At 36.9% G+C, this 25505-nt stretch overlaps 1 protein-coding gene across 4 annotated transcripts in view; it reads right to left on the reverse strand.

Moving 5' to 3' along the window:
• The window catches only part of NSMAF (neutral sphingomyelinase activation associated factor), a 40225-nt gene that overhangs the window by 4146 nt on the left and 10574 nt on the right, over positions 1–25505 (reverse strand). Inside the window, exons 2-27 of one of the 4 annotated variants that reach the window (XM_069779382.1) lie at positions 24831–24920; positions 24658–24736; positions 24499–24566; positions 24381–24417; positions 21469–21519; positions 19017–19088; positions 18588–18635; positions 18438–18490; positions 17793–17922; positions 16749–16820; positions 15798–15906; positions 13291–13467; positions 12274–12353; positions 11186–11276; positions 11013–11076; positions 10844–10895; positions 9711–9831; positions 9284–9415; positions 7396–7438; positions 6786–6949; positions 5209–5317; positions 3760–3818; positions 2961–3028; positions 1280–1347; positions 947–1070; positions 120–203 (exon numbers count right to left, since the gene is read on the reverse strand). In XM_069779382.1, coding sequence (XP_069635483.1) covers positions 120–203; positions 947–1070; positions 1280–1347; positions 2961–3028; positions 3760–3818; positions 5209–5317; positions 6786–6949; positions 7396–7438; positions 9284–9415; positions 9711–9831; positions 10844–10895; positions 11013–11076; positions 11186–11276; positions 12274–12353; positions 13291–13467; positions 15798–15906; positions 16749–16820; positions 17793–17922; positions 18438–18490; positions 18588–18635; positions 19017–19088; positions 21469–21519; positions 24381–24417; positions 24499–24566; positions 24658–24736; positions 24831–24920 — 2245 coding nt within the window. Of the gene's footprint in view, positions 1–119; positions 204–946; positions 1071–1279; positions 1348–2960; positions 3029–3759; positions 3819–5208; positions 5318–6785; positions 6950–7395; positions 7439–9283; positions 9416–9710; positions 9832–10843; positions 10896–11012; positions 11077–11185; positions 11277–12273; positions 12354–13290; positions 13468–15797; positions 15907–16748; positions 16821–17792; positions 17923–18437; positions 18491–18587; positions 18636–19016; positions 19089–21468; positions 21520–24380; positions 24418–24498; positions 24567–24657; positions 24737–24830; positions 24921–25505 lie in introns of those variants that run through there. The other 3 variants (XM_069779383.1, XM_069779384.1, XM_069779385.1) reach the window with 3 other exon arrangements.

Genomic DNA, 25505 nt, shown 5'->3' on the forward strand with positions numbered 1-25505 from the left:
ACACACCCCCTCAGCCCTCTAACACAATCCCCGTGCTTTACCACTAGATCTTGCCTTTGATTTTAATGAGCAATTAATTTTCACGTTCCGAGATACAAGATCTCTGTCCACATACTTACACTAACATCATGTTCTAACTCTGCAAGCAGTTCAAAGTGGTGTTTTTTATTGCTCAAGGTCTCTCCAGGAACACAGTGCCACACCTAAAACACAGATATTTAAGTTTGCACAAGGAAGCACTAGTACGACCCTAGGATGAGTTTCTTCAGTACTGAATTCTCACATTGCAAGAAGGGCTGCTCATGTTAACTGTGGGGTTTGCCTACGTGGCAGAACACAGCAACAACAAACGGCACCTGAACTCGTTTACCCTGAGCAGACCCACACATTAAACACGACTATGCTGATTCCAGATAGCTTACAGAAGCCTACCTAAGTACAGGTATATCACTGCACTGAACGTATACTTACCAAAAAGCCATATACAGAGGCTTTGGAAAACTCTTTCCTGTCTCTAAATTCCAGATTACCTTTCCACCTAACTGTAGGCATGCTCTTTAGATTAGCAAGTTCCTGGTCCATGTTGAAGAATGTAAGCTACAAAACTATTGAACATTTTAGAAGCCTGTTCCACTCAGCAAACACAATCACCAGTCAAGGTCACAAAACATTCCAGTTCCTCCAACAAGTACAGTCTGCCTCCAAAACCCCCATGTTTAGAGTAAGTTAGAATGAATGAAAACTCTTTAAAGTAACACCTTAGCTTTGAAACAGTTGAGATAAAGCTAAATGAAGAAGATATTCTAGAAATAAATTTACTGTGATACTAGCTAAGTTGTTATTCTAGTACAACAGGTACATCCAACTCCAAAGCATTTGGCTGGCTGAATATTACAAAGTGCTAGCTATAAATAGTTATTCAAGTATAACAAACCCATATACAGACCTTCACAGTAGAATCCCAAGATGCAGAATATAAACGCCCATCATGCCAACAGATCTTACTGACTGCATCGTCATGTCCCATTAAGATGTCTTGCTGTCTTCCAAATGCAACTGAATAAAAATATCTAACAGGAAAAGGTTATAAAAGTATTACATCATCAGAAAACTTAAACATTTTTTTCAAATAGATGAAATTAACTTTGCTTCTACAGTTTCTAACAGAAATCTACTAAAAAAAAAAAGTATCATGATTTAACAATGGATTTCTGCATCATTATCTAAAACCAAGGCACTCGATGTAATTCAATAAAGTCAATAGGAAGTAAATACACACATATGATTGTCCCATGAAGAACTTATGACAGTGGTATCTCCTGGTAAGATTAGACAAGATGACAAAGCCTGTAAGAAAAAGAAAAAAAAAAATAGCATTCAATTTCTTACACCAAATCAAACAGAAGTACATTAACATTTTAAGCTTCTATACACACAACATACAGGTGTTAACCTGAACACTAATCAAGAAAAATCTTATAGGTTGGACACGGAACAACAGCAATACTTAAGCCCTGGTAAATACAAAAGTAGCACTGAAGTTCAGAAAGACATGCAGAACTGATGGATCTCCTTTTTCAAAATGCTGGTACTTCAAGGACATGGTATGTGATTCCTCACTCAGGAGAAACTGGGTCAGCTCTTCATCTCATAAGCTACTGTCAATTCTAGATGCAAACAGCTAACAGAAACTAAAAATGCAGGGTTTCCTTTGATGTTTGTTCTCCATGACAGCTACTTATGAGCTTAACTTTTTCAAACAACAAATGTAACTATCTGATTCTACTATTCTCAACAAGAAACATGCGTTACAGACAGCTGCTCAGTTACATTACCATCACTGGAAGCAGCAAGGAAAAAAAAAATCAGCCCAGTGCTTCTACTAGTGTCATTACTGGTTATGTTTTAGATCTGTTCTAAAAAACCAGCTGCTTGACTGCAAAAAGACTACTGCTTCTAGCATTGCTGCAACAGATCAGGGCTAAAACTACAGAAAGGAAAAGAATTTAAAAAAGTATACAAGGCCTCATGAAAAACTGATTTTTTGATCTAGGATTCAGCAGAGCTCCCTTTTTACAGTGCCAAGAAGCAACACTCCTAAGTTTGCCTTGGCTAAAGCATTAGGAATTGCTGTATCTAGATTCACCTGGTAGTGTGTGCCATAGCAGGCCATAGGGTCTTGATCCTGCAACTTACTTGGGTACCTGTTAGAGAATGTGATGGCTTCTGTCTCGGCAACCTATTTGCCTTTTTTGTTCCCCTAGAGATGAGGATGCAGAGAAGGCTGATATATCCTAGTGTCTTGCCTCAATAAAGGACTCTGAACATGACAGTTGGGAGTGTATCTCTATGACCCAGGTCTGGCCAGTGCTCAAGCACAGAAAATCAAATACAGAATCTCTTTCCAAGCTCTGTTTTAGAAGCAGGGGAAAAATGTTGTTCAGAGGTTGCCGAGATCACTGCTCATTGAGGAAGGATGGCTCAAATTCACCCAGCGTAGATTCCACTCCCTGTGCTTGGTTTTCCTCCGCTGGCTGACTCACAGCCTTCAAATACTTGGGAGCCGTAAGGCAATGCTGGATGTGAGCACATGGGTGGAATTTAAGCTTTGTGATTCTGGTCCCAATGGCAATTCAAGGTTGTTCAGGAAGACTCCTCTGCTCATGCCAGACTATCTTTGTCTACTGCAAGCCCTTCCCTGGATAGCAGGGCAACTCAGAGCAAAGCTAACACAGCAGTAAAGTGCAACCATTTAATGCTCCCTTCCTATGTTCGCAGAATGTGCTCTGTCTCCCTGGAGGCCTGACAGAGTTTCAATTCACTCCACTAAATTATTCACACACAATACAATTGAGTAGGCAGGGGAAGAAAAGAGGCATTAATGTATGCTAAGAGCCATTTCTGTGAGTAGCTTTCAGAAGGTTCCCGATGATCTCATTTTTATTTTGACAGCAACTTACCATGTTTGAAAAAGACACACTTCTCTGGATTGTTTTTGATTCTTTGGAAAACATCTTCAAAGTTGAATCTGGGGATAATGGACAAAATAGAAGATAAAAGGACTGTTTTCTATTATAGAAGCTAGTAATTTTGCTCCTGCCTGAATATTCAGATATCTTACTGTGAAAAGCAGGTATAGGTTTCTCATGGTCTTTGAGAAACTCTTTATAAAGCTTGTGACTTGAGCCTGGAACTAGCCTGCTTTGCACGAGTTACGGATGGACTCCCCCGTGCCCATCAAACTCTAAAAGAATTCTGGTATCTAAAGGGAGAAATTACCACCTTCCCAAGCCTAGACATAGAGGATATTGAAATCCTGAGTCAAAGTTATTTAAAACTTAACAAATTCATCTGCTTAAGCTATTTAATTACAGGAAATAGATATTTAACTTAATTTCTGTAACAGGTGACTTGCAAAGGTGACAATCCAAAAGCCAAACAGAAGTAGCCTTCACATATGAATACTGAAATTCCCTCAAACAGTAAGAAGGACTTGAGCATGAAGTGAAAACAAGAATCTTGCATTTGGCAGAAGATTAGGGCCACTCCTTTCATGACTGTAAAAAAACCAGAACTCTGTGATTCCAGAAATAGCCCATTTAATGTTGTCTTCATTTTGCTTTCTGTGAAGATATTCATGGGATTCAATCTTAACTATATTTCAGAGTTTCATGCTATTTTGTTCACAAAACATTATTTGGTCTTACAGCCTGCATTTACACTGCAGGTTCTAGTAAATACCTCTGCAATAATACTTACCCTGGGATGTAGTGAAAACAGAAGACCCATTGCAAGTGACTGCTATTCCAGTAATTGCCCTGTTTAATACAAGTAAGCTTATGGGTGATTTCATAGGTTTTGAAACTTAACCACCATACTGTAAATTGACTATAGTTGAAATTCGTTATTTGATCTCTCTAAGAGCTAATACATTCAAGGAGATTAAAAGCACTACAGTGGTGTGTTATATGCCTAGAAACAAAAAAATATACCTTGATATAATATGTGAAACACCAGTACAGGTTCCCCATATTGGTCTGCAAGAACTTCATCCTCATCAGAAAGGACATGCGCATGTGAGAGGATAAATAGTTTCACATTCAGTCTTTGGGATTAGCTACAAAAAGACTCGGGAACCTGCCTACAAGCAGATACTGAATACCTCAAGTGTCAGGAATCAGAATTTGCATGTCTTTTCTCCTCAAATTAGACACTGGCATAGTCACTATAGTCTAGAAATTTAGACACATAGCTTATGTCAGGGAGTTAGTTGTTAGGAAGCACAGAGCATTCTGCACAGCCAAAATTCTGTTACACAGACCTGCTTCTATTTTTTTCTCAGCTGTCTTCAGAAAAAAAAAAAAAAAAAAAAAGAATCAGAAGCTGAAATTCAAGTCTGTTTTCAGGATCAGGATTTCCCTAACCATAACCTGGTAACGGAGGCCCTGGACAAGAGAATGTTTCTTTTCTAGATTGGGCTACAGTCACAAAGAAAGTAGTTGCACTCCAGGTCATAAGAAATCCTCTTACTAGTCCAGCCACTAGGACAAGGGATGGGGCCAAAGGAAAATCTGTTCTTTAAAATATAGCTGCTGTTGTTCACTGTTAGGTATTTTCAAAGTTCACGTGAAGTCCCCCTACTGACTCATCACTCCCAAGGAATCCATCAGAACAGTAATTTGGTACCTGGATTAACTGAAAACCTATAGCTGGAAACCTGGTAAACTGGTCATACAGCAGCAGCTCAAGCTGTACAGTAGTTGAACTTAAGTGGTTTAACCTTTCAAATCAAACAGGATGAAGTTAGGTCCTCCTAACTATATTATTTATATTTATATAAATATTTATATTTAAACAAACAAACAAACAAACAAACAAATTCAAGTCTTTATCTGGCTGCTGCTCTCACAGTTTTAGAGAAGGGTAATCAATATCTGCTTCAGGTACTAAAATGATAATGAACTTAGCTCTACTTCTGTATAAGGAACAAAAGAAAACAAAAAAATCAAGCTGACAAATACCTTTTCTGGATTGATAACCCATCATATTCTCGAACTCATCTCGTGTAATCAAATCAATGAGCTGTCTCACAAAGAAAAGTATTTACCTTAAACCCTAACCCATCATTCAGATTGACACACAGATACCCCCCACCCCCCCAATTAAATGGAATAATTTTGACTGTGAAAAGAAAAGAATAGTACCTACTCTTTGTGAATTTTATATTGCTCATCTAATTTTAGTTTGGCAATATTGTTCCAAGCAAGTGTTATACTTTCTTCTGTCAAATCTTCAAATGATTCTTCATTTGGAGAAACTGCAATAAAATACCACAATAAAGTTTCATCACAAATAGAAAATAAAAAGACAGATTTCAAATAACTAGGTAGCTGAAGTTTCAAGCACAAATATGAAAGCACAGAAATCATGCAGAGCTCCAGGAATAAGAACTTTTGGCTAACAGAGAGTGACAAGATCACTGAATTTTTTCCAAATGTCTTCCTGAACGCATAGGCTTACACAGTCAAAATGTGATTTTTCTCCTCAAACCAGGGCTTTTAAACTGGAGACTTTACAGAATACATTTCCAAAATAGAAAAACAACCCAAAGCAAACAAACAAACAAAAACCCCAAACCAAAAAAAACTTTTCTGCAGAGATGTTTTGGTGTTCCACTGAGATGTCAAGAGCTTTCCAAATGGAAAAGTACCAGGAAAGCCATCTACTGCTACAATACAGCATGTGCTTTTATTATTCTATTGCATTCTGTTAGGAATGTCACAACTTCATTTCACTGCACTGTTGCAAAATCTAAGGGATAAAAAACACAACAAAACTGAGACAATTAGATGTCAACTACTATAAAAAGGCCAAACCCAACAGGAACTGTTAATCTGTGAATTTATGACTTAAGCAGCATACCACCATATGCATTTAACACATATGAATTTTATTACCAACCACACAAAGCCACTCTTGCATTTGGATGTTGCAGGTTGCCATGCTAAGTAGCACTCATCACTTCTCTGCTTAAAAATGAAAGCCATCTAATGGTAAGTTAATTAAAGACAACCAACTGAGGAAACCTTTTCCATGTGATAACTGGGCTGAAGATTCAGTCCAGTTTATAGTTAGACCACTATTTATACGATGAGGACCACAGCATGTTAGTTTCAGAGAAATGTTATAAGTTCCGTATTGAACAGAAGCCTGTGACGGCATTACACATCCTTTTTTTGAAAAAGTTATTCAATCAACATTGTCTCTACAGTATGTATGGAAAACAAAGCAATTTCTTTACAGATTTTCATTCAGGTCATGGAAAAGGAAAAAAAATTGGATGCTTAATTTAAGTTCTTAGGGTTTATTTAGACCAAGCCAATCAATCACCCCAAAGACATCTCTGTTCAAAAACTGAACAAATCTTTACATCATTTAGAATGCCTGCAGATATGGCCATTGAAGCTGCTGTCATATCAGCTTGATTTTTGAAGTCATGAAAGGCCAGGGATGATAGACCTCCCACAGCTTCAAAAGTAGAGGCTGAATGGTCCCAGAGGAGACCATTGGAACAGACGGCAAAATGCAGGACAACGCCTGTATTTTCAAATTTGAAACTGGTCTTGGCAGTTTGTCTTTAACAGTTAGTTCATGGATTTATTTTGAGTTGGCTTACAGGGAAAGTGGCCAAGAGAGTTGTATAATGAGATCCTGTGGGAGAAAGATACAGAACTTCTCAAAATTACAAATCTGTTACATCATCAGTTTATCTGTTAAACATTTACCTGGAGACTCAGCTATGGAAACACTGTGACTAGACGTTCGAGACAAGCTTTTTAATTTCGGTACTATCCTCCGAGGATGACGAATTGTAAACAACTGTTTTGGTGTCTGTCCAAATTCCAAGATTTGTGTCAGCAGAGCTACTTTTTCATTGGGGTCCGTAATACTTTACAAAAACAAGATATTTAATTAAGCCAAGCAGGCAAGTACTTTTTCTTCCTCCCCTCCCCTGAAAGCATGGGCCTGCATGTGCAGTTACTACAGCACTATAGGCCATCACAAATTCTTACAGAACTGTTTTACCACAAATGTGATGGACGGTCATATGACAGCTTCATAATTTTGTTTATGTACAATGACAATATGCTCATCCATTAAAAAAAAATAAAGTAATTTCACAACAGCCAGACTGAAGAAATGTTTGAGTAACAATCTTTCAATGTGTGCTAGAACTGAGAACCTAATGCAGGTTCCCTGCGTATTTGGGAGTACAAAATGGAAGAGCTACACCATTCATACACACAGCACTTTTACAGCCAGCAGAGAACCTGGAGGGATACTGAGAAATTTGGCTAACTGCTTAACAAAAACATTCAGATTCTTGTTAATTACCTGTTTAAATCCACTCCTCCTTCATAAGTTAGTGGGTGAAACACTGGGGGGAAAAAAAGGTTTATTTGTACAATGTAGATATACAAGACTTCTTTGTCTTGCATACCTACTATAAAAAAAGTTGTATTTTTTACCCAACTTGGTTATACTTAAGCAACAAAGCTATTTCAGCAGGCTACAGAGTTTGAGAACTTGTGTTTTAATCCTGGGCTTCTTACCTGAAAAAAGTTTCGCATTTCTGAGAGACTCAGAGAAAGTTTCAGAAGAAATCAGTCCTTTCATAAAGGAAGGATAACTTACTTAAGCTTCATTAAATACCACCCCCCCATACCCAATAAAGAAAGAAGAAAAAGCCCAGTTGCATAACTGGATCTTTGGTTATTTTCTAGACAGGTAACAAAATGTAGTAAAGAATGACCATAAAGGTCTGCCTATTCATTTGTTCATGTGCTATGAGGATAGCAGTTACACAGTTGTCCTGGTTAAACCACGACAACAGTGAATTACTTTGGGGCCTCTGCATAAGAATATTTACTTTATCTTTTGACATGAGTTCATTCATACACAGATCCCTTACATCTCTCTTATCTACTCAAGTGTCTGCAATTCATTATGCTAATAGAAATCCACACTGCAGCAGAAGCAGCACATTGTGCATAAAAAGTGCTCTCATTTGAAAGGTAAAAATATAGGTGCCATAATTTAAATGCCAATTTGCGATATTCAAAGCCTCTGGCACATTGTAATTGACGCTTATGGTCACAGTATGATTGGATGCCAAACCCTGCAAACCTAAAATACAGCCAACCATGATTTAAGGACATGTGGGGAAGCATATTAAAAAAAACCCCAACAACAAAAAAACCAGAAAAAAAAAACAACAAAAAAAACCCACCACAAAACAAATCACATTATCTTACACTGGAACTAGAAAGCACTGACTACCAAAATGAAGAGTTCCTTATTCACTCCCTCCCCACTGGTGTAGGAAGGTTTTCTTTTAAAACTTACTCTATCTTGTTAAGTGCAAAATATCTCAACACTGTCTGTTCCTTGTAATCCTTCAAAAGGATCAGGGCTTCTGGAATAAACACCCTAAAAATCTGATCTGCTAATCTGATCTACTTTACTAAGTAGACACTTCCTTATTAGGTAGTAACATACATAGCTAAATATCAGATTGCTGAATAAGTTAATCATGGGTATTACTATTAGGTCTACAAAAATTAAACACATCAACATAGCAATCACATCCCTTTTAGTAAGCATTTACAATGGCTACATTCATGCTCAGATTAAGATTGCCAACAGTGAAACTTTCCACATGTACAGTAAAAAGTATATATACTACTGCAGTACTATGTATGTACACAAGGGCAAACCTAGTCACCTGCATACTTTTTCCTTCATTCTTGTTCCTGAAAAGCTATAGCCCATTAGCTCCTTCTTTCCCTTACCAATTCTCTCAGGAGGAGGGGGAAAAATTGCACTGAAATTCGCACACTGCAATTGCAGTGTAGGAAAGTTAAATACATGTTTGTGTGGAGACCCTACAGACTCTCATTTTTAATTGGGAAACACTAATTCCACGCTACGTTGCCACACTGTGCTGCAGGAGCAAATAACAGCTACGCTGTAGAATCTTCTTGCCTACCATCTTAAGTACATCTTCAAAGATGCAAATCACCACAAAGGCAATAGATTTTACTAGATGAGACGCTATTTCCAGTAACAAAGAACTGCATTTCCTTTAAGGATCAAGCATTCAAAGCATAGTTATGAACACTAAAAACCAATCAGGCATTACAGATATGCTGTTGTTTACCATTCCTGCCTAATTAAAGCATCCCTTTTTTTTTTTTGCTATTTCTATAAAGTGTGTATGTACCATTGTGAGCTGCAACTGCTTCACTTCCTTTCTGCTTGTAGCCAAATACTAAGTCAATCCATTCATGAAGATGTTCTGATACATACTGACTTTCTAAAGCCTCTTGACTCTTCTGAAGAAAGTCATCAGGACCTGGCAAAAGAAAGGTTAATTAAATAAGAAGATATCCCATTCAGTATTGATATCCATCTCTGTTCTCTTCCCTCTTCAAAAAGCAACCAAACAAAAACCTCTCAACCCCAATACCCCACACCAAACCTCAAATTTGCTATAAAAATTAAATGCAAGGATTAATTATGTCAATGTTTTAAACCAAAAATTCCCTCAGAAGAAAATAGAATGGGCATTTTTGAGAGAAGAACCACCATCCCAGGAATCTAGATAATCTGGAATGAATTCATAATACAAGAAGTTTGACTATTATTACCTGATGCCCAAGGAGGAAGCTCTACATCTTCAACCATCTTTCCACCCTGCCTTTTTCCCAAGTCCAACTTCAAACTGTTTACTAGAAAACTAGAATCATTTTCGTAAAATTCTGGAATCAACTGGAAGAAAAGAAAAAAAAAAGGGGGGGGGGAAGGGGTTGAGATTAGCTTAGTTTTGATCACTTAAGTAGAATACAGTGAGTAAAAACTGAAAGCTATCGAAGTTCATATGTCAAGCCCTAAAGCTGGGTAGTAATTTTTCCAGGCTTTCTTCTTTGTCAGTGAAGAAGCACTGGAAACTTCCTCCCATTATCCTTCCAACTACTTCTAGGCTTCTTGACTACCTACAAGGTAATTCTCTGAGCTAAATTCAGAGTGGCATAAATATTTTTAACAGGCAATGTGTGACACAGAAATCCATAATATCTAAGAGAACTCTCATTGTATAGCTACCTTCTCATTTTTAACACATCAGGTAAGAGTCAAGATAAAAATCTAGAATAAAGCTAAAATGATGACAAAAGTTTCAGAGGTTATGTCAATTATTTAAAGACCACCATAGCTAACCATCAACTATAGACTTTTTTTTTTAAAGTATCACTATATAAAAACTCCTTTATCAAAGAAACATTATTTAAGAGCACCCACTATATGAGAGTTAATCATTCTCAACATGTTCTACAAGTTGTGATTTCTATAAGGCTCAAAAAACTAAGATAAAACTTCTATAGCTTAACCTCTCCAGACGTGCTGTTGTAATACAGCCAAATCCTTAAAAGATTCCAGCAAATGATATATAAAATTGCATCTTTTCAGCCTTAATCCACTCCGGTAATTCCCACTCATTCCAATAACGTTCATAATGACACTTCTGTTAAACTAAAAGCCAGAAAGCAGACAAACAATCAAGGAATTACAGAGAATGAAGAAGTTAAAAACATTAAAAAACTTGTAAAATACAGTCAACAGCCTTAAAAAAATCCTCACACAGCTGAAAACCAAAAGCAACAGCAAAAAAACCCCCAACCAAACACACTCCACCCCAAAAATCTCAAATCAACAGGAGACATCTAAGAACAGAAAGCTTAGCACAGATACCAAGAAGGACTTGAATCATTTTCCAGCCATTTACCTCTTTGAAATCTGTTGCACCATCCAAACAGTTTTTCCAGGTTTCTGCAAGACTAGATAACACATATCAATCACACATTTGTTAAAAAAATATTTTTTAAGGCTTTGCACTCCCTTGATGTGTATTTGAAAACAAAACAAACCTTGTTATAGACAAAATGTAAACAAACCTGTTGAACATTCTGTCAGCATGATCAAATTTTCCATTCTGCAGACAGAGCATGTATTCTGGAGCTAAGGAGAAGGAAAAAAAAAAAAAAAAAAAAAAATCACCAGCTTGTTCCAAATCTTGTCCACTTTGGAGGTAAGAGTCTGCTCAGAGAGCATGTAGAAGCCGTCTTACCAACTCTAACGAGATAAAACAAAACATAACCCGGAGATGAATAATGGCTCCCATACATGAACTTAGGCTCTGGCATTTCCTGATAACGTGTCTGCAACATATGAAGAAAGAGAGGTCTGTTTAAAATCAGCACTCCTGCTTTCCTTCAGTGTTGAACACATACACACTTTTTTCTTATTGTTTTAAAGACATGGGTTAGGACCACCCTCAATTTTTTTTTCTAATGATAAAACAAACTCTAAGTTTTAATAACCATGCAGCTTTAATCAGATCAGTAAATCAACAAGGCAAAAAAGTCATTATAACTTATCATCCAGAATTAACAGCTTTGCAGCTTTTTTTCTCTCTTTCACATGTAACTGCAGTGAGTGACTCAACTTCAAAGTGCAAACAAATACTTCCTTTTTGTCTTTCACAAGAACTTTAATGAGAGTATGGAAGAACATACTGACTTAATTCAAGCTGGAAGATTCCCTCCTGTCTGAAGTTCCTATGCATTATCCCTAAAACCTATCATAATCTAATAGTTTGTGCACTATTATCTGCATGTGGAAATTTCAAGTTGGTGCTCTGATCTCCATAGTTCCAGACTTCCTCCCTTTGAAGTACTCTCCGTCAAATTCAGCATTTTTCTTAAATGGAAGTAATTAAGATTTCTACTACTTTTCTTGTTTAATTTATGCACGTATTTCACATTATGCATTTAAATTCATTGGTCTTGAAGTTTTATATTTCCATATATGTTTATAGCATCTCAGTACCTGCCATACAAATGCAGTTACAATAGTTAAATTAATTTGGGGATTTTATTTTAAAAGGAGGTAAAATATTTAAAAGCATATACATATGAAATGGTAGTAAGAGAAACAGATTCAAATTGTTTCAAATTAGTACTGATAAAATCAGTACTGATGAAATCAAGCTGAAAATAAATGTGGTATCTTTATAGGTAAGTTTGCTTCTGATAAGGTTCATAGTTAGTTTTAGATACCTACAGAATTCCCAAAGCTTGCTTGACTAAGCTCCTTTTATTGCCAATATGTACAAGTCCCAAGATGTGCAGCACATAAAAGCTAAGGTATACATACCAATAGCCTATCCAGCCTTTCCTTATTCAGGGCACCAACTGGTTTACTAAGGTCACGGAATGTTTCAGGCTTTGTCAGATCTAAAAAAAGATAGTTAGACTCTGTGCATTCTACTAAACAGGAATGTACTCTAATCAGTATTTAAAAATAAAAGGAAAAAAACCCAAACAACAGCAACAAACCAAACAAAACCCAACACAGAACCCCTCCAGCAATTTTCTCTGCTCCCTAACTACAAAAGAATAGTCTTAGTGTAAACAGCTACTCATCGTCTTCCTTCCAAGCAGACATAATCTCATACCTCTCGCTTAAGAGCTAGTAGTTACATGTACGTGACAGCTATTGCAACTAACATCACCTAGTCAATACAGGTCCTGCTACCTGAGGCACAAAAGCAGCTGGTATCATCTTCTTCCTACTCATTAACTATTCTGTCAGGTTACAGTTAAGTTCCACCAAACAAATCAGGTTGAAGTGTTTGAGTGGGTGCTGATGAATATGAGATTCCCCTGCTTTACTCCTTGTAGAGGGACACAATCCTCAAAAGGACAAACTTCCAACACAAACTGCACTAAGACCCTTAATCAAGGAGCTTATTTAGGCACAAGCCTTGTTAGCCTCTTCCTTTCAACTTGCAATACCAAGAACTGTAAAACAACACCTGGATTCTATACATTTCAATGCATCCAACTTGTTCCATAAAAAGCCATTTTACTGGTTCCTTTGCATTTATTAGAATCACAGAAAGTCTTTGAATGCTTAGTACTGCTGATTTTCAAAGCGACCAAGCAGATGTTTGGTACATACTCTATGTGAAGAGTGAAATACTTAACAGAAAAAAGGTGAGGTGTTTTGTCCACTGAACTCCAGAGGAGGGGTAAGTGCACAAGAAAACATCCAAGATCACTAATGCCAGGTTAATTTTGATGTAACATGAACTTTACGCAGTGTAAAACCCCCTCCAAGACATTTCAGGTTGGACATGATGCACTCACATGCCTTTTTGTATACACATACCTAATACTGAACTAGAGTAGTCTGCTATGATCCAGGGAAATACAGGATATTGGGAGAGATCGTTGCAGCTTCTGTCAGCCAGATTGTTGAGGTGAAGAAGATACTGGTAATTTGATATATGTCCTCGCTGCCATTGCAACATGTAACTTTCAGCTGTATGCTCTGTAATATGATTTTCTAAAATAAAAGAAAACATTAAGACTTTTGAGGTTTGGAGTTCCATTCCCAAATTATACTGTGATTAACATTATGCAAGGTATCATAAAATAATTAAGGGCATAGTTGTTTAAAAGAACAAGTCAGAATTAAGTGATAACTTCATGTTTCAGTAGCTACCATACTTCATATATATATATTTTTTAAGATCTGTTTAAACAGGCCTAAACTGCATTCAAAAAAAAAAAAACCAAACCAAAAAACCAAACAACAACAACAAAATCCACACAGGAGTGCTGAAACCAAACATAGAAACAATGGATGGTAAAAAACGTGAACATTTATGGAGATTTAGAAAAATATTTGCAGACCATGAACAGCTCTCTTGGCAGTCAGGCAACCTTTAAGATTTCAAGTTTCTAGAAGCAGTTCTGCTAGATTCAAGAAAAAAAAATAATTCTTACTGGACAACTAAGGAAGTACTAGGCAGGGGCTCAAGGAATTCAAAATTGCACTACTCTCCTCAATAGCTATAATACTAAGGTACGCTGCTGGACAACAAAATTACCTGGGAATATTGATTTAATTCTTAAAATGAAATTAAAGAGATTTCTTTGTTATCTTAGACTGTCCTCTGTGTGTGACAGGTTTATGAACAGAAATGGGGAGGGTGGGGGTAGTTCTGCATGTTTGTTTGTTTGGTTTGTTTGTTTTGTTTTTTAATTATTCCTTCCACTGATTCAGTTTACAGCGGCTTGGCAAGTGCCTGAAATAGCAGAATTGAAAGACTGCAACCATGGCATGATGGCAAGAAACCATCCAATCATCAAGTAATCAGTGTGAAACCACATCCTTGCCATACAAAGCATCATACAGCACACTTCTGCATGCTTATTTTAGTGCGTCTGTGTTACAGGCTGCTCTTCCTCCTACTTAAGTCTTTAAATACCTTTTACCACCATTTGCAGCTGAAGGCTACAACACAAAGCTAAAGAATTAGGATTACTATGTGTCCTGGGACAGTGATGAAACATCAAATTATTCAAATATTATCACTACAATTATTAACTAGAAGGAAAGGAATTCAGATTAGGATATGGCAGGCCTTTGTTTTAGCTCAGCATAGGCTGCAAAAACATATTCCAACCCTCCCTTCACCTTAGTACCTTAAATTCTACAAGTAAAAAGTGTTAGCAACTTCAAAGAGAGGATCTTCTGCTGTCAGAGACAGCTACTGAGGTGCTACAAACACCTTTAGAGAAATGGCTCACCCTTCTTTTATTTTTAAGCTCCAGCAACATCATCATCATCATCATTTGCACCATGAAACTTCATCTTTGAAAGTTATCCAGAAAACAAAGTCTGAAGCAGGGTAACAGCATGCAGTTATTGAAATAACACAGTAAATCATGTCAGAATCTATTTCCTTTTCAAAAGGAAAATCTAAAAGACTAAAACGATTCTCAGGGGAATTGATCACTCCTTTATGGCCTTTCCACTTTGCTTTGTGAAGTGGGGAAAAAGAGAACTGATATTTGGGTAAATTCATTAAAACAGAACTAGAGCTCTGATACAGTAACAAGATAGTACAAAGTGTACATACACACTTCCAATATTGGCAGTAAACATGAGTTTCAATGTCTCAGCTGTTACAGCATTACAGAAAAACTATTAATTTTTTCTCCTTGTTTTTCCAGGACACACGCTAGTCTTTTAGAAAGTTTCTGTTCATGATCTGCAAAAGATATGTACCACTTTAAGAATTAATGCATCCAAGATTTAATGGAAATGAGAATTTAACTGTTTCAGAATGGTAATTTTCATCAACCACTGCTAAGACTGAGGAAAGTTCAGGTATTTATGTATGCACTGCAAATCCATCCATTACCGGACTCTTCTCAACAGGATTTTTACTTTGACTTAACTGGGGGCCAGGGGGATCCACCCACAAGTCAGTCTATATTCTTTCAGCAAAACACAGTTTAGCTGAGTGGATCTTATTTACCCCTTGCTTTGAAGATAAAGTGTTTTGTGGGTTTTTTCATTTGTTTGTTTGGGGGTTGGGTTTTTTGGGGGGGTTAAACAACAGTGCGTATCAAGTCGCAGATTGAAAGAATTAGTTTCACCTTAACAATACCGTTTCAGCTTTCATACTCAGCTCTTCAAACACAAAGAGAATATATGGAACATCACATATTAATTCTGAAATTTGCTTACTTCTATCAAAAATTTTTAGGGCTAATACATCTGTTTATTCTTCTCATTCTTCCCACAAACCAACAGAGCAAAACCCAGACAAATTTCCCCTCACATGGTACTATGGACTACATTAATAAATAAATACTGCAAACCTATATATGTTGCAATAAGGAAATAGAGCTCATCTCGATCTTGATAGTTGTAGAATTTCAAGTAGATGTCAGAACACAGATCATTTTCTGTGCAAAATACTTCAAGTCCCTTAGAAGTTAAAGGGGGGGGAAAAAGTAAATGAGAGCAATTACTGACAAGTTGTAATACTCATGTTTTTTAACAGAATATTCCAGTTACTAATACCTAAAACTTAAGACTCAACTGGCTTGTAGTTTTGCCCATGAAGTCTAACAGTTTGATCTTTCCCATTTCCAATCGTAAAAGCATTCAGTTTATACCCAACTGAACAAATAGCTTTATAGCTGTCCATAGATTGGCTCTGTCTGGATTGATTAAGCACAGGTAATATACTTTTTTGTCCTAAGTGAATGAGAGAGAGTTAAACGTCTACTTAGTTTAAATGTGTTTTGAGACAAAAATTTTGTTCAAGACTGAAATTTCAGTGCAAACACTGAAAGCATACAACTGAGGTTCCACTGCAGCACTCTTATCCCTCAGTCACATACAGTGGGACTCATCACTCCACATTAGTCTCAATCTGAACCAGTGATCAAGCTCCCTCCATGAATCAATCCAGAGAGGAAATACACCATGAGCGAGCAATTCATTCTATTCCAAGAGAGGTGTTTGAGATAAATGGAATGAATTGCTCCTTGAGGGTACTCCCTTCTCCCTTCCCCTACACCGACTGCTTATGAAAGAAATTTTTCATCCTTGACAGAGTTCACTTTTCCTGTTTTCATCTTTTTGACAACACAGGGAACTAAACCACTTAAAAACCAGAAAGGATCTTTGAGTGCTGTTCACTACTTAATTCAGAGTTTTTAAAAAAAATGCAGCTTTTACCTAACGATGCACACAGTTTCAGCTGGTCATTAAGAAACAATATATACAGGAAGACATTAAAATAAACAAATATTTGAGCTTACCAGTGGCATTAGCCCATGTCTTCTTTTATAGATGCGACGCACATTTTGCAGTGTTATTTGTACTACTGGTTTCTGTGGGGGGCAAGGGAGGGGGAAGAAAAGATGGAAATATTCTAGAAGGTATATGTTCTTCTACATTAACCTCCCCAGTCAATCTGAAGTTTCTCTTGACTAGAGATACTAGCAATATGAAAACAATATCCATTCACGTCATTTTAGCAGTGGAACAGTGGTGCTAAAAGTTACGTTAAAAAGAGGAAGCTTGTCTTTGCTGTTGGTTCTTGTCTGAGTAGCAAAGGAGTTTAAGAATAAAGAATAGTGTATCATCACCCGAGTCTGTCACCAGTTACAATAACCATGCAAGAGAGGAGAAGAACACAAGAAACTATATTAAAAATATGGAAGCCATTGGGCTGCTGGGCAAATTGTTTGCCAATGGTGCCACCGGGTGGACAGAAACTGAATGGCATTTTGTCATCTTCAGCTGTGAAACGCATTTTCCTTGTCTGGACATACTTTTACCATACTAGTGGCTTGCTAAGACTATTGCCGCTATTTATGTGACTAAGTTTGAAAGCAGTTATCTGTCTGCAACATGCACTCAGTTTTCCTCTAGAGAAAGAAATGATTAGTTTAATAGAAAACCTAGCCAAGATCTTCCAATATAAACTAAATGTATATAAAGCTATCACTAGGTAGGAAGAGCATCCAAAAGTAAGATTAAGAAATTTATCTTAAGTGAAATGTTACAAAGAGTGATCTTTAAATATTAATAGAGAATGAGCAAAGGACATTTTGTGCTCTGTCAGTAGGAGGTCAACTTTAAGCAAGTTAGCACCGAATAAAGCCTCAGAAGTAGCGATACACTGACTGCAACACAGCAGCACAGATCAAAGGAAAACTAAGGAGCTTCTAACTGAAAACAGAGTCTTCCTGGAGATGTGCTCCATGTGCGTTTAAGAAGAATAATACACAAAATGAAAACTGTCCACTAGAGGGGCAGTGTGCTCACATCGTATGCAAGACCATCTATGAGGCACTTACAGGATATCCATTAAGAGGCTGGAAGTACAAGTTAGCATCAGTAACACACACATGCCCTGGATTAGTCACCAGTGGTGTCACCATTTCTGCTTTACATTCCATACGCAGCGTTTCAGAAATGCTTTGAAATCTACAAGTGAAGAAAGGGAGTAAGTTTACCTCCAGTTCTTGCTTAGATAGAGCTACCCTTAAATTCTTTAGAAAGGTTTTAGTTTAGCTTATAACCTTGGGACATCAGAATGGGGACTTCACTAAGCCTATTTTAGGCATGAAGAAAGTTCTTTGTTGAGACCTCTACTTTAACAGGCACTCCAGAAAGGCAAGTTGCTATGTTCTGCACTGGTCTCAGAGCAGTAAGCCAGTTGACTTTTCTATATAGAGCTTTATTTGGCATATGATGCCCAATTTGCTACAAATTCACACATAAATGGAACAGTTTGGAGAGATTAATAAGTAATACATTCATCTTCACAACACAGAATTTCCCATTCTCCATTGCAGATGGTTCAGAATACAAAGAAGATAACTCTCTGGACTAGAGAACTTATGCTGCCCCAAACAAGCACATATTAAGTACTGATGCAGTAGACTAATCAACCAACAAGTTGAATATAATTTCCCAGTAAAAAGTGATTAGAAAGATACCTGTTTTTATCAAATGAAGTTCTAGCCAAGCGCGATTGCAATATAGCGGTTATCTAATGTGGAGGGAAAAAAAGTTAATATGGTCTATGATTCAAATGCAATTAGAATTTTATTATTAAACAGTGATATCAGAAATAATCAGATACCTACCATGGCAGCTTGATCTCCCATCTTATCTAGACAAGAAGCCCTGTAAAGCTAAAGAACAATGAGCTTTAAGTGAAAGAGCACAGAGATCTCCCACACAGCTCAGAAGTCAATAGAAACTGGAGGGCTTTAGCATTCTTGGTGACAGAATACTAAAAGAGCTATTATTATTTCTTTTTCAAGTAGGACATGTTTGTTCATTGCTACTGTCATGTTACTACTTTATCTGTATACTACCATCCTGCATAGTAAAAGCTAATATGGGTAGCTTATGGCAGCTGTCAGACCTAGATGCTGTGTTCAACTGCTACATTTTAAAAATAGATACTCCAAGAATTTCACCTTGAGAATAAATATTTAAAGAAAGCTCTCCATTAAATATCAAAAAAGATGCTGTGAAGAAGTGTGTAGTGATATCAAATAACTACATACCTGATGCAGAGTTTGCACAACATCTCCTAGTTTCCCAGCAACATCCAGTTGGAATAAGTGTTCTGTTCTACCCTAAAACCAAAAGTACATTTACTACAAATGAGTTTAAAATAAAGCCCAGTGGAAAAAAAAAAAGTAAAATCAAAATACTTTAAAACCTGGTCAAAGTATGCTATCAAAGGTTGCAGTATATCCAAAACATTCCAAAGGTGGATGTTAAACCTGAGGGGTTTGGTTTTTTTTTTTTCCTTACAAATGTATCTTCTCTCGAGTAAGCTCTTTGTGCAGTATTTAGTCCATTACTTAATACAATGCAACATAATAGCTTTGAAGTGAACAAATTAATATAGTGTAAATATCAGTAAATGTAGAACTAGTACCTGCTCTATTTTAATATCAGGTAAACCCATGTAAATACAGAACTAGTAAATGATATGTTACATTTAAACAGCTATTGTATATCCTTTAGACAAAAGATACCAGACCATCAAATTTTTAAAGACTAGGCTATAAAAGGTATCATTCTCCTCTACATAAATAGTTTTGAGCTGAAAAAGATCCCAAATCCAATCACAACCTGTTTTGACTAGACAGTTATAAAATCCTCACTACCACATCACCCAGAGTATGTGGCATACTCATTTTCCCCCTGCAAAGTTTTCCTATCCTTCTTAAGAGTTGTTTCATAGTACATATTTCTGGTTTTGACTTAAGTATATTAAAAGTATGTGCATGGATCAACTGATATTGACTCTTACACATGATTCATATTTAGCAAAGGTGGTAGAATCCCTTGATGACCCCTGAATGTAGTATAAAACTGTATCAATACATTTCTGTAGGGTTTTGTAATTTCTCAGGCTAGACTTTAAAAAAAAGTGATCAGTAAGACTACACCAAGACATTGATCAGTGGATGCAATTGGATTAATTTAAAACTAAAGGAAAGAAGACATGGCAATCTAGATGATCTTCAGTATAATGTATGTGATTTGAGCTGAACTGACAGCAATCCAAGAGAAAAGCATGCTTCAGGAAGCAAGTGGAGCTGGAATAAAGGGAGACAAGAAATTCAGTAGCAATTTAGATAAAAGCCTTGTAACATTTCACCCAGAGCACCTTCTTCCTTCAATAGGGAAAGCGCAGCTCTCAGAAATCCTAGTGGATGGCCTACCAGGACTTCTTACAGCCAACAACGTACCAGCTTTTGTGAGCACTTCTCTCTGTAGCTCTCCAACCATATGCAAAGACAATAGCTCAGTATTTTGTAATTGATCTGAAATAATCAATGCAAGACATGGAAGATAAAATGTACTACCAAATTCCAGCACTCAGTGATGTGTCTGGAACCAGCAACGATTCAAGTAGAAGATATTTAGCAGCAACAGAAAAAAATCTGAAATGATTGAAAGCAAACTAGATTTCTTGTTTTAATATGCAGAAACATAGCTGCACTTTTGTGAAATAAATTGTAATGGTTAACTGTCAGGAATTTTTAGGTATGAATGAATCTTGACTTAGGAGAAAATAAAATTAAAAGCCTTCCAAACAGCCCTTTTGATTCTTTTCTTTTTCACTGTGTTGGCCATGTGATAAGATATTTCTGTACTTCTTAAATGTTGCATATGGAGGCAGAACAGTAAATAGAAGGACTAGAGAGAAAACAGGTTCGACACATGAAGAATTAATGGCATAAGGCAAACAAGCAAAGAAAATTAAAAAAATCTTAGTTTAGAGACAGATCTAATTACAAAACCAACCCAAAGCAGTTGTTGAGAGAACAGAGATCATCACTTGCTTCTTTGCTGTTCATTACAGTAATGCAAATTTATGGACCCCAGCATTCTTGAAAATTCTTACTTGAACAAATAATTTGAGAATTCTTGGGCAAATATGGTGTTTGACTCCACATTTTCATTTTGTGTTTGTGTCTTATCTCACATTCCAGGTGAAAACCCCTTACTTCTATGCCTTGAAGCCTCCAGGCTCAGAATCAGAGCAGACCCATGCCATCAGCAGAAAGCAACCAGAAGCAAGCTCCGATTTCTGCTGTGAACAGTCTTTTCTGCCATGTCTTTGAACTGTGAAGCACTCAGCTGGGAAATACCAATTAGCAATGTCTCATCTCAGGTGTAAGCAGAACTGAGGAGAAGCCATTTAGCCAGGATGCAGTGTCCACTGAATACCAGCAGCCAGCTAACAGCTCTGACTGTTGAACCCACAGAGCTGCATATCAAGGTAAACAGCAAGTATCAAGTCTGCAGTATGTCCTCCAAGAAGTATCACAAACCCATTATGGAATAATTCAGACACCTGTTTTATCATATGCACAATTACTTTTTTTTTAAGCTTTATTGTCACATTCCTCAAATTATAATTACCTTACTCTTTCAGAAACATAAATCCTTGGAAAACATTAGTTTGCTAAGAATAGCGAGAAAATATATACTTACTCTCACTGTTTTATAGGGTGCAATAATGTTTCTTTCTTTAATGAGAAAAACCTGAAAGAGTAAGAGATGTTACACTTTCAGTCCTTAAAAAAACAATAAAATAAATCAGAAGTACTGATAAAGATAAATCTAAGAATGCTGTTTAAGCAAGCAAAACACTGAGTTGCAATATCCTGCTTTAGCTACCCCAGATAAACTGCAGAAAAACAATGACCTTTTATAGCAGCTAACTGCAAAAAGGGCAAGTGTCCAACTAAGTTCAGAGGCTTACTTACTTATGTAGTTTATTAGTGAGTTTTTATTCTAATCACATGACCTTCAAGGAGTTGCAACATGAAAGCCAATATGCACAGCCATCAGTCTAATCCCATTCAATGGAAGAATCCTTCCCTCCTTTTATTCTGGTGGCTCATGCCCTTGGGGTTCTGAACTGATGAGAACTACCCCACATAAGCAACTCACAAGATAAACTATTGTGTAAACATTCTCAAATGAACCCCTTCTTCCACTGCCAAACATTTCGCTTCCAGTTCCAACCACCATGAACACCAGTCTTCCCCTCTCATCCAACAGCATGTTTTTGAACAGTTTTGTTTCTCTGATGCTATTCTCACATCAGAGAGGATCTTCCTTCCCCCAAACCCACACAAAACTACTTTCCTTCTTGAGAACGTTCTCACAATTCCTATAGAAAGACTTGACTGCTAGCACACTGGTTTGTAGGTATCATCTTACTATCTGCTGTCTGAAAGAAGACAAGCCAGAAGGAAGTCATGGTTTTGCTCTGTTTGTAGGGAAGGCTCAAACTCGCTAAATCTCAGGCCTGAGTGTAAGACTCGGGATTGGTTCTGAACTGCACAAAACACAGTGGACTGCACTACCAACTGTATTCTATTCCATGGCCCAAGAGACCTGACCGATCAAAGGGCCTTTTCCAGTGCCTTGGTCTGCTTCCTACAGGTAGCACACCTGTGGTTGTACACTCCAAGGCATTGTGGCAGCAGCCTCAAATCAAGAGCAAATATCAAATTTGCAAGAACAGATGTGTACCATTCTCTAGCCAGAAGCCTTCTGGCTGGCACGTACAGCCTTCCCACTTCCCACCAGCTGATAACAGATGCAACCTTCATCACACGACCACTCACAGCACTGTCCAACTAGAAGAAAGGGAGTGGCACGCTTAGAAGCTTACAAGCTTAGGATGCCTCTCTAAGTGCTACATTAAAAAAGAATGGCAACTAGTGCCTTTCATCTGACATCAGCATGTACAGACCTGAACCAGGCCACAGGAGAATAAGAATCAGAGTACAAGACATCTGCTTTACACTCAGGTCGCTCTTCTGCAGGGTAATTAAACATTTTTCTACACTGAGACCCCCAAATTACATGAAAAAGTAGACAAGTAAAAAAAAAAAGTAAGCAGAGCAAAAATTTCAGCATACTGTATTCATTTCCTATTTTGGAGGATTTTTCCCCCAATTTCATCTTGAGAAAAAATACTGAAATAACCTCCAATTATTATTCCCATTTGCTGTATTTTATAGCCATTAGTTTCTAAGTTGCCTGTTACATAAAGTAAAGCTTCTTATCCAGCTATGCATTAACAACTTTTTGAGCCTGAAAAGGCAAAGATGTTTAAGATGTTCCAATTATTCACTACGTGCAGTTTCCTACAAGGCAGAAATTCTGCTTAGAAAAAATACTTATAATTAGATCATGATTTGTAATAAGTACAACTAGCGAGTACTTCACACTCAAAAGTCCCTATGTCTTTTATGCAAAATACCAGCATTTATCACGCCACCCAACTATTTCAGAACATTACCCCAGAGACAGGAGGATGACTGGCAAGCTACACATGGGAGGGGCAGGGATTGAGGGGTGCTACCCACACTTGCCATTTTAAAAGTTAATTCTTCTTTCTTATGAGATGTTTTTACAATCATTTGTTCTTCAGAACATATACTAATGATGTATGGTGGAACAATCACACAGAACAATTAGAAATGCCTTTTTTAAAAACACTCAATCCACAAAAAAATCTGCCAACACAAGAAACATTGACTACACAATACTCTTCACAGAAGCAGTTTCAAGATGAAATTAAATATAGTGATTACTTTTAACACAGTCCACAAACTTCTCCAGCATAGATAATATTAAATGCTTGAGTTTGTTTTTGACTGCAGCAGTACTTAGCTGAGCAAGGCTATCAATTTCAGGTATTGCTAAAGACAGATTTTACAAAGACACTACAATGTTTAAAAGGATATTTCCCACCTCATCTCTGTTCTTTCCTGAAATGAAAACATGAACATTTTTTGGAAACATTTACAGCTTTGGAACACCTATCAGCTGCAATTTATCAAAGCTTGAAGTATACTCCCTTGGTTAAAATTAAGTATGAACATACCCAAGTTAATCACAACTTATGACTGAAACTTGAACCCAGTATTTCAGGACAGCTACTGAAAATTATTTGGTGGACACACAGTACAGTCCAATGTTTTCACAAAGCTGAACTGCAAGGATCAAGATGACTTTGCCATTACCACTACATGCTGCAGAAAGTAGAAGAAAGCAATATAACAAGACCAAAACAAAGATGATTAATAACCAGTTTAGTTTCAGTCTATTCTCCTTTTCATTTCAATTCCAAAATTGCCTTAAGCTCCATTACAAAATGCACAGTGCAAAAAGTTCACTTTATCACATCAATGACTTAATGAAGTCATTAACAGTTTGAAATTTCCAGCATCAACAGCTTCACATTAATGCTCAGGTTTTGACACTAATTAGTTTTATTTTCAGTTAACCCCCCCACCCTAAGACTCCAGCTTCAAGAAAGACACCATTAAAGAACGTAACCTTGCTCATTTATACATCAAGAATCTGCTATATGCAGGTCTTACCTGGTTACATACAACAGAAATCCCTCCAGATGTATCCCTAAAATGTAAATAAGATATTTGAAGAGATAGGCATTTCAGCTTTAAAAGGAGTTAAATACAGTAATTCGAATTCACGTACCGTGTGAAAGGGTTATTTGCTTCATTATCTTCTGGGGCTTTTATACTAATGCAGTCTCTCAGTGGTATCTGCAGCAAGTTATAAAAACACATACTCTTTCTTAAAAGCTTTTTAAAGAGAATCTTAAGTTACCAAGAATTGTAAGTTTGCACTGCTTACCTTGATAATGGGTTGGATATTGTCATCAGGTTCAAAAATTATTGACTTTGAACAGATTTTGAGAGACCCTCTAAATTTTCTAAAAGGAACAATAAAAAACAAAGTAGTCGAGTATGTGTTAGAGATACATGAGACTAGAACAACTCCAGTACATGAATGTAAGAGTTTTGTACCTTTCATCTCTGCAACCTTTATTTATAATATGATTAGCTGTGTGCTGTTCAAAGTAATATTCTTCCAGGTTAAGAAGCAGCAGTGAAAACCTACAAATAAATAAAAATTATTTATTCAAAAAGAAATCACCATAACAGATAGTATTCTTAATAAAATACATCAAGTATTTAGGAAGTCTTCACTGATTTCTGTGCCATGCCCCACACCCCAAGAATGAATTAATTTAAATTAACTTTTTAAGAGAACAAACCCATATGGAAAATTTGTGTACACATGAAGATCAAATGATGCTCTTCCAACATATATAAGGTTAGATATTTGATTCTGTTCATATGTCTCAGGTGGGAACTACCCTAACATAGCCAGGCTTCTCCCCCCAGTAAACATTACTTTAGCCCTGATCAGTGTATGCCAGTCAAAATATGCAATGACACAAAAGGACGGGCAAGAACTAATCGCTTGGAATGGATGAGATTAAATCTTTGTGAAGGAAAGCCGAACTACATTGTTCTAAAGAGTTAAGTGAAAACGCGGCCATGGTTTTTACAACACATCTGAGCCACTCAATGGATATCCCTTGAGGATATTACCTTCCTCCCCAACCACGTTTCTGCACTCCCTCTGTACCAGTGCCTGTTCAACCCCACAGCAAGCCTGTTTATGGACTAATCCAA

Source organism: Haliaeetus albicilla, chromosome 3 (genome assembly GCF_947461875.1).
Source record: "Haliaeetus albicilla chromosome 3, bHalAlb1.1, whole genome shotgun sequence".
NCBI lineage: Eukaryota > Metazoa > Chordata > Aves > Accipitriformes > Accipitridae > Haliaeetus > Haliaeetus albicilla.